The sequence below is a fragment of the Eubalaena glacialis genome, chromosome 7 (genome assembly GCF_028564815.1).
Source record: "Eubalaena glacialis isolate mEubGla1 chromosome 7, mEubGla1.1.hap2.+ XY, whole genome shotgun sequence".
Classification (NCBI taxonomy): Eukaryota; Metazoa; Chordata; class Mammalia; order Artiodactyla; family Balaenidae; genus Eubalaena; species Eubalaena glacialis.
In genome coordinates this window covers 8,147,880-8,161,383 of record NC_083722.1, presented here as the reverse complement: position 1 = coordinate 8,161,383, position 13,504 = coordinate 8,147,880, and the positions used below count along the sequence as shown (strand labels likewise).

The 13,504-nt window shown below is 42.6% G+C and overlaps 1 protein-coding gene across 1 annotated transcript in view; it reads right to left on the bottom strand.

Annotated features, from left to right (window-relative positions):
- Positions 1-2,125: 2,125 nt before the first annotated feature.
- The window catches only part of SYCP2L (synaptonemal complex protein 2 like), a 70,830-nt gene continuing 59,451 nt past the window's right edge, over positions 2,126-13,504 (bottom strand). The window contains exons 27-30 of the mRNA XM_061194826.1: positions 13,282-13,373; positions 12,647-12,746; positions 12,483-12,541; positions 2,126-2,204 (exon numbers count right to left, since the gene is read on the bottom strand). Of these exons, the coding sequence (XP_061050809.1) occupies positions 2,132-2,204; positions 12,483-12,541; positions 12,647-12,746; positions 13,282-13,373 (324 nt within the window). The 3' untranslated portion in view covers positions 2,126-2,131. The remainder of the gene's footprint in view (positions 2,205-12,482; positions 12,542-12,646; positions 12,747-13,281; positions 13,374-13,504) is intronic.

Here is a 13,504-nt window from a genome sequence, read left to right as displayed (position 1 = left end):
AAAATAAGGATATCACTTTTTTGGTTTTCCTTTGAAAATACTTATATGTTAAGAATATAGTATCATGATTGGGGCAGCCAGGGAGGCAGGAGAAGCCATTTTTCTTTGTAGATAAAAAGCATTCTGTATAATTGTTGTATAATAAATTGATTTGTACACTAAAGTATGTTGTGATTCTTTTTGTTTGGTTCAAAGAAGTTAAGATGTGTTCTGCATGCTGTTCCAAATGACCTTATTACTCAGGAATTTTTTAAAGTGACATTTTAGCAATTAATTTTAGATGTTTAATTCATTTCAATAAGCAGTGGGCTTTTATGTAACATTGTTACCTTTATGTAGTATTCATATACCAAGTTAAACTATTTCAGAAAATGGTCATTCATAAGGAAAAGTTAAGACCAGTTAGATAAGCAGAGGATATAAGGGTTATCACAAAAACCGCTTTACAGGGTAACCCAGGGAGGATCACTGAAGAGATGAGATTAGGCACAAACAACATGGTGCCAGGCTCCGCAGCCCTGGACTCTCCCGTTGCAGAGACGGGCAGACAGGAGGCCACCGCAGCTCAGGAGTAGGCCTGCGAGCTGAGGCTTGACCTTGGTGAAGCCTGGCAGAGACTTAAGGGCGTGGAGCGGATCACAGATTGGCATAGTCGACGCAGAGAGCAGAGGTTTAATGTGACGTTGAGAACAAACACACAGAATGGTACAAAAGGGCTCAAAGTCTGCTTATGAAGTAGCTTAAAGTCCTGGATAGTAACAAGGATGGGGCAGAAAATACTGAAGAGCAGGAGGGGAAGAGGGAGGGGGAGGTGGCCCTGACGAGGGGAAACTTCATCTTACCTCTGAATGGGGGCTAAAGAGCCTCCCCTTAATCTACTGGGATTTCATTATTTTAAACAACGGGTGGAACCAATTCATTAAAGCACAGTAAAACTGTCGTTGCAAACTAGAAGCTGCTTATACATGATAAACGTTCACCTAAATAAGTTTTAGTGTCTCCGTGTAAAGGAAAATTCAGTGTGTTTTTATTATTAAATTTATTATTACTACTTAAGTTCATTATTTAGGCTTTCTTCAAAATCAAATTACATTCACATTACAGAAGAGTTCTACTCCAGGGCAGGTAAAGAAATAATCACTCTTATGACCCCTAAACTACACTCACCTAAAATATCCCTTGACCTTCAGTAACACATGACTTTCAGTCATGGGGAAAAAAAAAAAAAAGCTACTGATTTGTAGGTCATTTTTCTGTCTTGAGAAGCCGCGCTGAGGGAACAATGGGATGACACTAAGAGGACGAGTAAATCTGAAAGTCATACCCTCACTGAGCGCTCTGTAAATGCAGTCAGTATGGCTCTTAACGGGCAACCCACTGGGAGCCCATTATGACACCATCTGAGGCCAAATCCCATGTGGCAGCCCAGCTGGGGTGAGGCTCAGCACAGCCGTCATCGGCGCTCTCCAAGCTCCGGCACGTACCGTGGCATTTGCATGCACCAGTCTGTTCCCTTGAGACGGGGCAGTGCTCTTGTGCTTGCCAGTTACCACCACGCAGCCTTTTACACTTGGCCTGTGAACCTAGCTGACCCCGGGAGGCACCTCAATTCGTGAGATCTGAGCACTGAAAAAAATTCTGCACAGTTTTGCCTGGACTGATGTCGTGTACTTCGAGGGAAATGAACTTTCCTGTTGACTGTGACCCCAATGATAAATATTACAAGTGGCAAATTTCTCTGAAAGATGTAAGCCCTCTACCAAAGATAGTCCATGTAGAACTAGCCTTTATTTTTTTTAAGGCTAGTTTAATCCTATGGGCTTTGATAGACTCTACTAGAAATAGTAATGTTCAATTGCAAAGCGCATCAACTCTACCTTCCCAGTGCTGTATATTACACTCGGGATACAGAAGTGACCCAGATGAAATATGTGCCCTTAGAGTTCATAGTCTGGTAACGTAGATGGAGAAACATTTAATTATAAAATAACAGAAGTACTGAAAACAGCTTACCTCGAAAACTCTCCCAAAGGAGACAGTGCCTGAGCTGTCTTGATGGGTGAGGAATTCTCCAAATAGACAAGGAGGAAACTTTGTCCAAGGAAACTCCAGAGGTTAAACACCCAGGACTCTAATGGGAGTCACGATCCCCTCCGCGATGGTGAGGCACTTCCTCCAGTGCCCCCCACGTGCCAGGCATCGCACTAGGGTTTGGAATAAAATGGTGAAGAGATCAGACAAGGTCTCTGCTCAAAGAGCTCTCGTCCAGTGGGCACCCCCTAGAGGGAAAACGGGGGTTAACACAAAATGGTAAGAATGTGCTGTTTATGCTGTTAAACATGTCAGGATTCAGTCTCCCCTCATTCACGTGGGGAACCAAAGATGAACGCTGAGGCCACTATTTATTCCTGATTCAGCTCACACCACCGTGCTACTACTCCTGGCTCGAGAAAAATGACCAAGACAACTGAAACACCATCACCCAGTGAGAATAATCACACTTCTGAAGTCTATTTGAAGTTTTTTTCTTCTTTTGATAACCAAAAAAACCAAACAAACTATTGCACTGTTTATTAGTGTCCAAGCTGAGAAGCAGACCCACATATATCCCTACAGAACTTGACCTTACACAGCTGTGGGAGTGATTAAGCAGCCTCTGTAAGGCTGTTGTCGTCAGGTCTGATGTTAGAGCTTGAAGTCTACACGGCAGACAGTCAGGAAGAGGGGATAGATACGGAGTGGGGAAGACCGAGAGCAAGCCCTGAGCTGGAGCTCCCGAGGACAGACTGCCAGCCTAGCTGCCTCTGACCCTGGGGATGAGGGTGACCTGCAAAAGCCAGGGCCTGTGTCACAGAGCTATGCACACACCTGGCCCATCACAGAGGAGGAGGTGACAGAGGATCAGGGGAAGGCAGAGTAGCTGCAGGCCCAGCATCTGCCTCAGGGCACGTGCACACAAAATGGCAAATCCGTTACTCTGCCCTGCAAGCCTCCTGCTGGCCTCTCTCTGTGGCCCACCTCTCACCAGAAAGGTACAGGAGCAGGGATCCTGGGAAATTCAGGTCAGCCTAGCCGACACATTACACAGCCACCATGTCCCGTTATAACCAATTTAAAATGCCTGTGCCACATAAAGAAAGAAACCCAGTGACCCAATGGAAAAATCGAAAGGCAAGCCCCTAGGCTTACCTGAATTCCTGGTAAGAGGGGTTTCAGCCAATGGTGACCAGTGCTCTGGAACGCAGACAGCATTTGTTTCTCTATTATCAGGTCAGTAATAATGACCATATCATCAATGGGAGAATCAAATGATTAAATGACCAGAAACATAAGAGCCTGACCAAGTACAGCTGGGCCTCCTGCTCAATAGATCCTGGTCCACGTGGCAACAAGTTTTTCCAGCTTTCCTTGACCAAAGGCAAAGCTGAGTTTTTTTCATGTTGGAGATTTATTGCTTTACTTAACATACTAGTTTTCTAGCACCAAAATTCCAAACTGACACTTATTATCCACATATTCTAACCACTCCGACCCCCTGCCCACCTTTCTGACACACACACATACACACTTCATTCCTTAGGCTCCTTGGAGAGGTCTCAGCTACACTGGTTTTGAGACACCCTGTATTAGTCAGGATTCTCCAGAGAAAGAGAACCAATAGGATATATATATAGATATCCTGATTTACAAAATATATGTATAAGTAAATTATAGATGGGGGAGAGATATTTTTCAGCAATTGGCTCCCAAAACTGTGGGAGTTGGCACATGTGAAATCTGCAGGGCTGGCCAATAGGCTGGAAACTCAGGCAGAATTTCTATGCTGCAATCTCGAAACAGAACTGCTTCTTCCAGCAACCTCAGTCTTTGCTCTTAAGGCCTTCAACTGATTGAACAAGGCCCACCCACTTTATGGAAGGTAATCTGCTTTACTCAAAGTCCACTGAGTTAAATGTTAATCACGTCTAAAAACGAAGTTTATTAAACACTTTTATACTCTATAAAGCTTACAACAATATACTAAAACATAGCTCATTAAAAAATTTTCAAGAAAAATGATGACAAATAGGGGTTGTAAAGATTGCTTTAGGCTGATTAAACTATAAATAAGCTATATTATGTAACTTAATTATATAATGTATAAGCTGGTTTTCAGTCTACAGTCTTTAATTGTACTTATCCAATCATAAGCAAAGTTACTTTGTAGATGGCCTGAACTTATGTAGGTTTCATTTTCCTAAAATAAATTCACTCAACTGTATATACAACTTCATGCACCATACTTTATTAGAGCATTTAGTAATTACTGAAAGATGAATATTTCTCCTCTGCTAAAGCTGGTAGTTTTGTTAAAGTTCTACAGAAACTAGAATATTTGCAGATCAAATGAAAGAGTAACTATTTCAAAATACAACACCATTTTCATCTGAGCTATGAAAATAAAAGTAAACCCTCCCTTACAGAGATATACTAAGTAGTATATATACAGATGCTGAGGTTTCCCTGCCCCCAAATAACTTGAAGACACTTCTCAAAAATCAATTTTACTTTAAAAAATCATTAAAAAAAAAAAAGCAAATCACTCCAAGTTGCTAAACATCCTGAATTTCCTATTTTCTGACCAAATTTTAATACAAAAGGTTAACATTTGTAAACAAATGGACAAACTACCAACATATTACAGACTATTCCAACTTGACTGGTCTCAGGAATTCCGTTTGGAGTGAATGAGCACAGAGCATTAAGGCACCGCTGCTGTGGCCTGAGGTAGATTTATCTCCTTCCCGTGGCTCAGACTGGTGGAAAAGGAACAGGAGAACAGTAGTTAGTGGAGCCTGAACTATCCCCTTCCTGGTCTCTAGAACTCAGCAAGCCAACATGAATGTCACTCCTTTTCATTGGCTCCATCCCTAACTCAGATATTCACTGAAGTTGCATCTTACACGGCCACTGGAAGCTAAGGTCAGTGCAATGGGGGAAACTGCCCGGGGTCAAAATCGCTCTCAAAATTCTCTTAAACATGTGCTGCTTTCAAGACACACATGCCATCTCCTGACAGTCTAATGCACTAGGTTATTTTTCCCTCTGGTGTTGGAGAAAAGACAGCTATTTCTTGGGTGAAGGACCAGATAAAGTGGCTGGGCTGGCTTTTGGGGCCACCTTGTATGAAAAAACTGCATGTTGTTAATAACCAGGTTGTCATTGAGCCCAGCTGGATGCTCACACAAGAGGCAGGTAGGAGCTGATGTCAACTGAGGCAACACAGTCTCCCATCCTCATGCAAACACTAGGGCGCATGCTCATTGAGAAGAATGGCAGACAGAATCACCTGTGCAATTTATTTCTCCATTTCTTCCTGTGTTCAGCACGTATAATTTAATTTAGGCATGACTGACATTACTGGTTACCTATCCAACATCTGTTCTCCCCTTCTTCCTTATTAACAGAACCCCACTTTGCGGGAGGACGGTAATGTGCTCAGTTAGATTCTTGCCACCCCAGATTCCCTTGTAACTAGGGAGGGTCACGTGACAACAAGATGGAGACAAAAGTCTATTGGTTTGGCTTCCATGAAAACTGTTTCCCTAATTTTAAAAAAAGGGGAGAAGGACTTCCCTGGCAGTCCAGTGGTTAAGACTCCACACTTCCACGGCAGGGGGCATGGCTTTGATCCCTTCTTGGGGAACTAGGATCCCACGTGCCATGTGGCACAGCCAAAAAAAAAAAAAAAAAAGGGAGAATAGATTCTAGTGGCACACGTCTTTTACCAAATCCTTCACCCATCCCCTTCTCCCTGCCTGGAGTATAGAAGACATGCTTAGAGGCAGAGCTGCCATCCTGTGACCAAGAAGCCCAAAGCCACACGAAGGATGGCAGAGCGGAAGGCTAGAAGAACCTGGGTCCCTAACGACCACTTAAAGCTGCTGTTTCAGCCCTCCGGGCTGCTGCTTACAGGGTTAAAATTAAATCCCTATTTGGTTTAGCCACTGGAGTCTGATTTCTCTTACATATGACCAACTATAACACATACATTTAATTCGCATTTGATCCAATTCCCCACTAGGGCTGGGAATTCTAATATTCTTAGCCCAGATTAGTCTTTTACCCATATCCTCTTTTAGTACTATTCTGATTTGGAGATTTGTTATTTTTGTTTCCCCCAAATAAAATAGTAATGTCTTCCTGATAACGAAAGTCATTCAAGATATAGGTACAAGGGTATTCACTACAGATTTATTTGAAATAATTTAAAATAATCTGAATGTTCATCAATAGGAAATCACATGTATAAGTTGTAGTAGGCCCATAAGCTAGAATACTTTACAGTTATTTAAAAAATTAGCAGATCCTTACTATTGACTTGGAAAGGAATCCTACTTCTGTTACTGAGAGAACAAAGGAACAGCAATACTCATAATATTTAGTATATCATTTATGTCACTTAAAATATACACAATTAAACTTATAAAGAGATTTGTATATATCCTTACATAAACATAGAGAAAATATCTAGAAGAACATATACTAAACAGTACGGAGATAGTTCTCTCTGGATCATAGAGAAGAGGGAGGGTTAGGGAGAGGGGAAAAAGTTCACTCTTACTTTATAAATGTTATGCTGTTTGAGTTTATTACACAAAAGTAATTTATATCTTGCACTAAATTCTAAAAATACAGAACAGCCTATATAGAAAGTAAAGTCACCTAAAATGTCACCACACAGAAATAACCACAGATGACATTTTGATGAATATCTTCTAGAATCTAGACCTCTTACTACATATGCATGTACCCACACGCTCTCATCCTCTGCACCACCACCCCATCCTTGGACAATCCTTTCTCGCCCTCTTCTTCTTTTTTTTTTTTTATAAATTTATTTATTTTATTTATTTATTTTTGGCTGAGTTGGGTCTTCGTTGCTGCGCATGGGCTTTCTCTAGTTGCGGTGCGTGGGCTTCTCATTGCGGTGGCTTCTCTTGTTGTGGAACACAGGCTCTTGGCACACGAGCTTCAGTAGTTGTGGCTCGTGGGCTCTAGAGCACAGGCTCAGTAGTTGTGGCACACGGGCTCAGTAGTTGTGGCTCGCAGGCTCAGCAGCTGTGGCGCACGGGCTTCGTTGCTCCGCAGCATGTGGGATCTTCCCGGACCAGGGCTTGAACCCATGTCCCCTGCACTGACAAGTGGATTCGTAACCACTGCGCCACCAGGGAAGCCCTCTCGCCCTCTTCTGCTGGCTTCCTCTCCCTTCTCAAACTTCAACACACTGGAGCAGCCCGAGAATTCTGTCCTGGAACAACTGCTCTCTATAATTGGTCCCTAAGTCAACTCATCCAGTCTCGTGCTCAAGCCCATCTGCCGTGAGTTTCAGTCCTGAACATCCAGTTACCCACCTGACAACTCCATCCAGACGCTGAAGTCACAAATCAGATGTATGTGTCAAATCAAGTGTTCAGTATCTATCCATATCCTCCTCCTCCCCCTACCCATAAAACCAGACCTTTCCTAGTCTTCACTATTTCCTTACATGACACCGATTTCCACCTCGCTGCTCAAGCCCCAAGCTGGAAGTTGCCCTTAATCCTGCTGTTTCCCCACCCACCACATCTAACCCACCAGCAACCCTTCCAGCTCCATGTGCCCCGGCACCTTGATCTGACTCCCCACACCAACACACACACGCCCCTGAGAACGGACAGTCCTTTACTTTTATCCCTTTCATTGCAATTAGAATCTAATCCAGTGTCCTTACTGTGGCCTGCAGGGCCCTAGGTGACCACCAGCACCACTCACCCGCCTCCTGACCTCATCTTATACCGCGACACCCTCAGTCCTTTTGTTTGGCCCTCACTGAATTCCTAGAACATACCAAGCTGCTTACGGCCTCAGACATCCCGTCCATTTCCTCCGAAGAGCTCTTGCCCCGCTCTCCCACCAGTGGCTCCATCTCACCCATCAAGTTTGAACGCAAATTTCACTTCCTTCGGAAGGTTTGACTTGACTCTCCTCTTTCCGTACTATCAGATTCTCTCACCTCACACTTTTTTCCTTCTTAGCCTTTACCACTATCATGAATTCTTATCTGTTTAATTGTTTACCCTCTACCTTCCTACTAGAATGTACTCCCTGTGAGGTCGAGGACCTCTTGCCTATTGTTCTACCCTCAGGATCGAAGACAGTACCTGGTACCTAAAAGACTCAACAGTTCATTGAGTGAGTGAACATACGAACATATGCACCCTCATCTAACATTAAAAACAGATGGGGGGCTTCCCTGGTGGCACAGTGGTTAAGAATCTGCCCGCCAATGTGGGGGACACGGGTTCGAGCCCTGGTCCGGGAAGATCCCACATACCGCAGAGCAACGAAGCCCGTGCGCCACAACTACTGAGCCTGCGCTCTAGAGCCTGTGAGCCACAACTACTGAGCCCACGTGCCACAAGTACTGAAGCCTGTGCGCCTAGAGCCCGTGCTCCACAACAAGAGAAGCCACCACAACGAGAAGCCCGCGCACCACAACAAAGAGTAGCCCCCGCTCGCCACAACTAGAGAAAGCCCGCGCGCAGCAACGAAGACCCAATGCAGCCAAAAATAAAATAAATTTATTTTAAAAAAGTGTAAATTGGTACAATCTTTAAAAAAAAAATACGTGGGATTTTGTTATAGAAGCTGCTTTGCGACAAGCTTTTACTTTTTACTCACGTTGAACATCTTTCAAGTCAATACGATCTAAGTCATTCTTTTTGATGGCAACGTGGTATATCACATGAATGTATCAATCTACTTAACCAGACACTAGCTGGGCATCTAGATACCTTCCAATATCTCCCTATTAGAGTAGTTTGTAATACATGTTGGTCTACATGTCTTTGCACAGTCCGATTTCATCTTTAAGGTCATTTCCTACAAGTGGAATAACTGCTGTGTCAGAAATCTCAAATCACAACTTTGGACACTGAAGGAGTTTTTAGAAAATCACCCACTTCATTTACTTTCAAATAAAATGAAACGGAACACACGTTTTCCAAAAAGAAATACTAAATTCTTTAAGATAAATGAAATTGCATTCTTATTAAAATGCATTTGGATATGGTCTACTTAGGGAATCTAATTCCGACCTCTAGCTTGAAGAAAATCTCAAAGTTGATATCTGCTCAACAAGCCCCGTTATTAAATGCTGTAGGAATGAACAAGATAGTATTCGAAGAATCTAGCTGGGTGGGAGGGTGGTTGTCCTTAAAGTGACTGTGTCCAAAAACAGAAGATGTGGCAGTTGCTCTACACATTCCATATTTATTTACTCGGTGGGCCTGACAACACTGCCAGAAAGCTCTTGGAGTGGTAGCCCCATGAGCCACTGGCCCATCCGGGAAGCATTAGGGATCACAGTGGCAATTCTATAAACTCTCTCCTTTGAAAGTCTCTCAGAGTCAATCCTGTCTGGTTTCAAATCCCTCTTTGCCTTCGTAACTGCCAAAAGACAGCCGTTGTCACCCATACTGTCATCCGTTCTCACCAGCTGCTGGTTGTACATCTCCTCCTCCAACCTACTCCCCTTCCCCACCCTCCTGAGCTCCTCCTCTCTAGCCCCTACAACTCAATCTCTTGGCAACAAATTCCCCAAAATCCTCAGCCTCTTCCTGGAAGAAAATATCTCCTTGCCTCCTTCTTTTAACTAAAATGTGACTGACTTCTGATGGTACCACCCGCAATCATAAGTGAGATTATTCCATGGGTCTCTGCAATTTTTCTTGTTTTGGTATTGCAATGCAAGATTCATTTAAAAAAATTGAGAATTTTTATTCTCCTATGTGCTAGAATAGTTTCAACAACACTAAAGCTATCCCTCTTTAAAGGACCGGTAGAATTCCTCTGTGATGCAATCTGGACCATACACATATTTGTAGGGAAGTTCTTTAACAACTTTATTTCTTCTATGAATATTTGCCCATGTTTTCACATCTGTTTAGAAGTCTGTTTTATTAAATTGTATTTTTCTGGAAAATTGTCCATTTTTCCAGGTTCTCATCAAAACTTGGAGGTGTGTGGACAACTGAAAGTTAAAATGTTAACAAATGAACTCTAGGTTCTGCTCCAGCCACACTTCCCTCTCCAGTCTTCCTTCTCTCTCTAAGTGGCAGCACCATCCAATTGCTAGAAGACAGCAACCTAGGAGGCATATCCCTAACTCTCCTTCCTTTACCTACTGCTTCCATCTGTCAGTAATTTACGAATTCCAGCTCCCAAACGTATCTGGAATCTCTCCATTTCTCACCCTCTCCAAAGGCCTCCAGTCAAGCTTTCCTCCTCTACTCTTCCCTCTTCCAATCAATTTTCAACATAGCAGCTAGAAAGATTTTCTTAAAATATAAATCAGATTATATCACCATCACACCCAATGCCTTTGCTCAAACCCATCCATATTTTCCTTCACCCTTAGCATAAAATTCAAACTACTCAGCATGGTCACAGAGGGCTTCCCTGGTGGCCCAGTGGTTAAGACTCCGCCTGCCAAGGCAGGGGACATGGGTTCGAGCCCTGGTCCAGGAGGATCCCACATGCCGCGGAGCAACGAAGCCCGTGCGCCACAACTACTGAGCCTGCGCTCTAGAGCCCGCGAGCCACAACTACTGAAGTCTGCGTGCCTAGAGCCTGTGCTCCGCAACAAGAGAAGCCACCGCAATGAGAAGCCCGCGCACCGCAACAAAGGGTAGCTCCCCCTCGCTGCAACTAGAGAAAGCCCGCGTGCAGCAACAAAGACCCAACGCGGCCATAAATAAATAAATAAACAAACAAACATGGTCACAGAGAGTCGGTCATGCTCCCAGCTTCATTTCAAGTAACTGTCCCCCTTATACTACTATGATCCAAGAACTTTCAGTTTCTCAAAGATGTCAAAGTTCTAGTGTGAACCTTTGGGACCCCTAAGGAGACTATGTTTCCAAAGGTTCTGTGAGGTCAAAACTATTTTGGTAATAATGTTACTAGTACTAAGACATTATCTGCTTTCTTCATTCTTCCTCTCTCACAAATGTACAGTGGAGTTTTCTAGAGGCCATGTGTTGTGTGGTGTCACAACGGATTGAATCCAGAAGCAGATATAAAGTCTTCTATTAAGCCAGACATGAAAGAGATTTGCAAAAACATAAAACAATGCTACTCTTCTCAAATTTCTTGTTTTGAAAAGTCTGATTATCTTTCATAAAAATCTGTTATTTAAATCAGTATGTAATGATTTATTACTGTTATTTTTAAATAAATACATTAAAAAACTCAGTCTCAATTTTTAATGTGGAAAATATTCACAGATATAACCCACAAAGCAAAAGCTCTCTGGGGATCCTCAATAAATTTTAAAAGTGTTAGGAGGTCTTATTCCAACCAGTTTGAGAACCATTCATAACCAACCACGGGCATTCAGTGAAGAGATTTTAAATGGATATCCACTTTCATCATGTATAATGGTACATGGAAGACGATGTGTGTATGAAAGCACTTTGAAAATCTATAGACTATGCTGTCATTATTATTCATTATGTTAACTGGAGTAAACAGTAGAATGGATAACTCAAATTTTGACAGTTTTTGTTGTTCTGGTTTGAAAAACACGATGTGATCAGAATTATATCCTTTTGGGGACTTCCCTGGCGGACCAGTGGTTAAGACTCTGAGCTTCCAACGCAGGGGGCGATGGTTCGATCCCTGGTCAGGGAACCACATGCTGCACGGGGAGGCCATAAATAAATAAATAAATAAATAAATATTTTAAAAGGAAAAAAAGAATAATAGCCTTTTGAAAACCACGTGACTTACATTTCTGTGATGAAAGCTGATGCTCAACTGGTAGAGAAAGCCTTAGCCATTATAACTTTATATAGGGATCCCTTCTGATTCAAGCAGGAAGAAAACACTAGAATTTCTCCCAGGGCACAGGCAGTGGAGTGAAGGGCTCCACTCTCCATTCCCCGACTCCCTACACTCTAGAAAGAGGAGCAATGGTCCAAATGGATAGAAGCAGCAGCCTCAGAATATAACTGACTAATCACAGTGAAAGGAACGTGCAGCAAGATAAACCCATGTGTTGTTTTAAAATATATATATGTTTAAAATATTTACATATACATAAGGTGTATAGAATATATTCTTTCAAGAACACAATTCAGTTTAAATGAAAATCAACTGTTCACACAGAAACCTCTATATTTTTCTTAAAATCTATTTTAATTTTTTAAAATATTGCTTAAAAAGAAAACACTTTGTATCAAAAAACACTGAAATTCGGATGATCCTGAGTGATATTCCAAGCCACGCCCTGTGCCCAGAGAGTGCCCCGGAAGTGGCTGGTTAGAAAAGACGCGGCTAATTAGCTACTTATGTAAGCTTTTACCAACATCGACCGCTCATGCTCTAGCTAAATACCTCATACTTCCACTAAGATACTTCTAGAAAGAATGCTTGTTAAAAAATAAATAAATAAATACCTCAGCAGCTGCAGTTCACAGAACGATCTCAGATCATCAGACTGTTTCCCCCAAAATTCCTAAAATTGAACAAAAGGTTGGTTGGTTGAAGTGGTTGACAGTCACTCCACCCGGGAACAGATCCTCTTAAGTCACAGAGAATGTTCCAAACAAAAAGAACTTACCAGAACATCCTCTTCAAGGCGCTGCAGACCCCCAATATCCTCCTCAAGATTGCTCAGCTCTTGAAGAACGAAAGTGTGAAACTTTTCTAGTTTATTCAGTCTGACAAAAACAAAAGCAACGAATTTCACTGGGACCGCCTGGACCTGACACAAGACCTTCTTAATCTTACTGCAAAGATACTTCATATTTTTCTCTAGACGGTTCTTGTCTTAAAAATACACAACTCCTGGGCTTCCCTGGTGGCACAGTGGTTGAGAATCTGCCTGCCAATGCAGGGGACACGGGTTCGAGCCCTGGTCCAGGAAGATCCCACATGCTGCGGAGCAACTAGGCCCGTGAGCCACAACTACTGAGCCTGCGTGTCTGGAGCCTGTGCTCCGCAACTAGAGAGGCTGCGATAGTGAGAGGCCCGCGCACCGCGATGAAGAGTGGCCCCCTGCTCGCCGCAACTAGAGAAGGCCCTCGTATAGAAACGAAGACCCAACACAGCCAAAAAAAAATAATAATAATAAATAAATAAATAAAATAAATTTATTTAAAAAAAAATACACGTCTCCTTTCTCTTCTTTCCCCTTGGAAATGTTGTTTGTGAGGGATCCCAAGTCCATAAATTTGTTTTGAACCCAACACTTACCTGCACAGATGTATCTGGTTTAAAAGTTTTATTAGGCAATCTGGTGCTTGCTTTGCAGTTTCTGAATAAAGTGGGCTCCTTCTGTACCTAAGCTAAACCATAACAATAACAAAATGAGCACGGTTGGGTTAAACATAACTACCCAAATCGGGTGTGGGCTTTGTATTAAAAAGATGTTGCCTGCACATAATATTCACAGCAAACATTATCACTAAAGAACTGT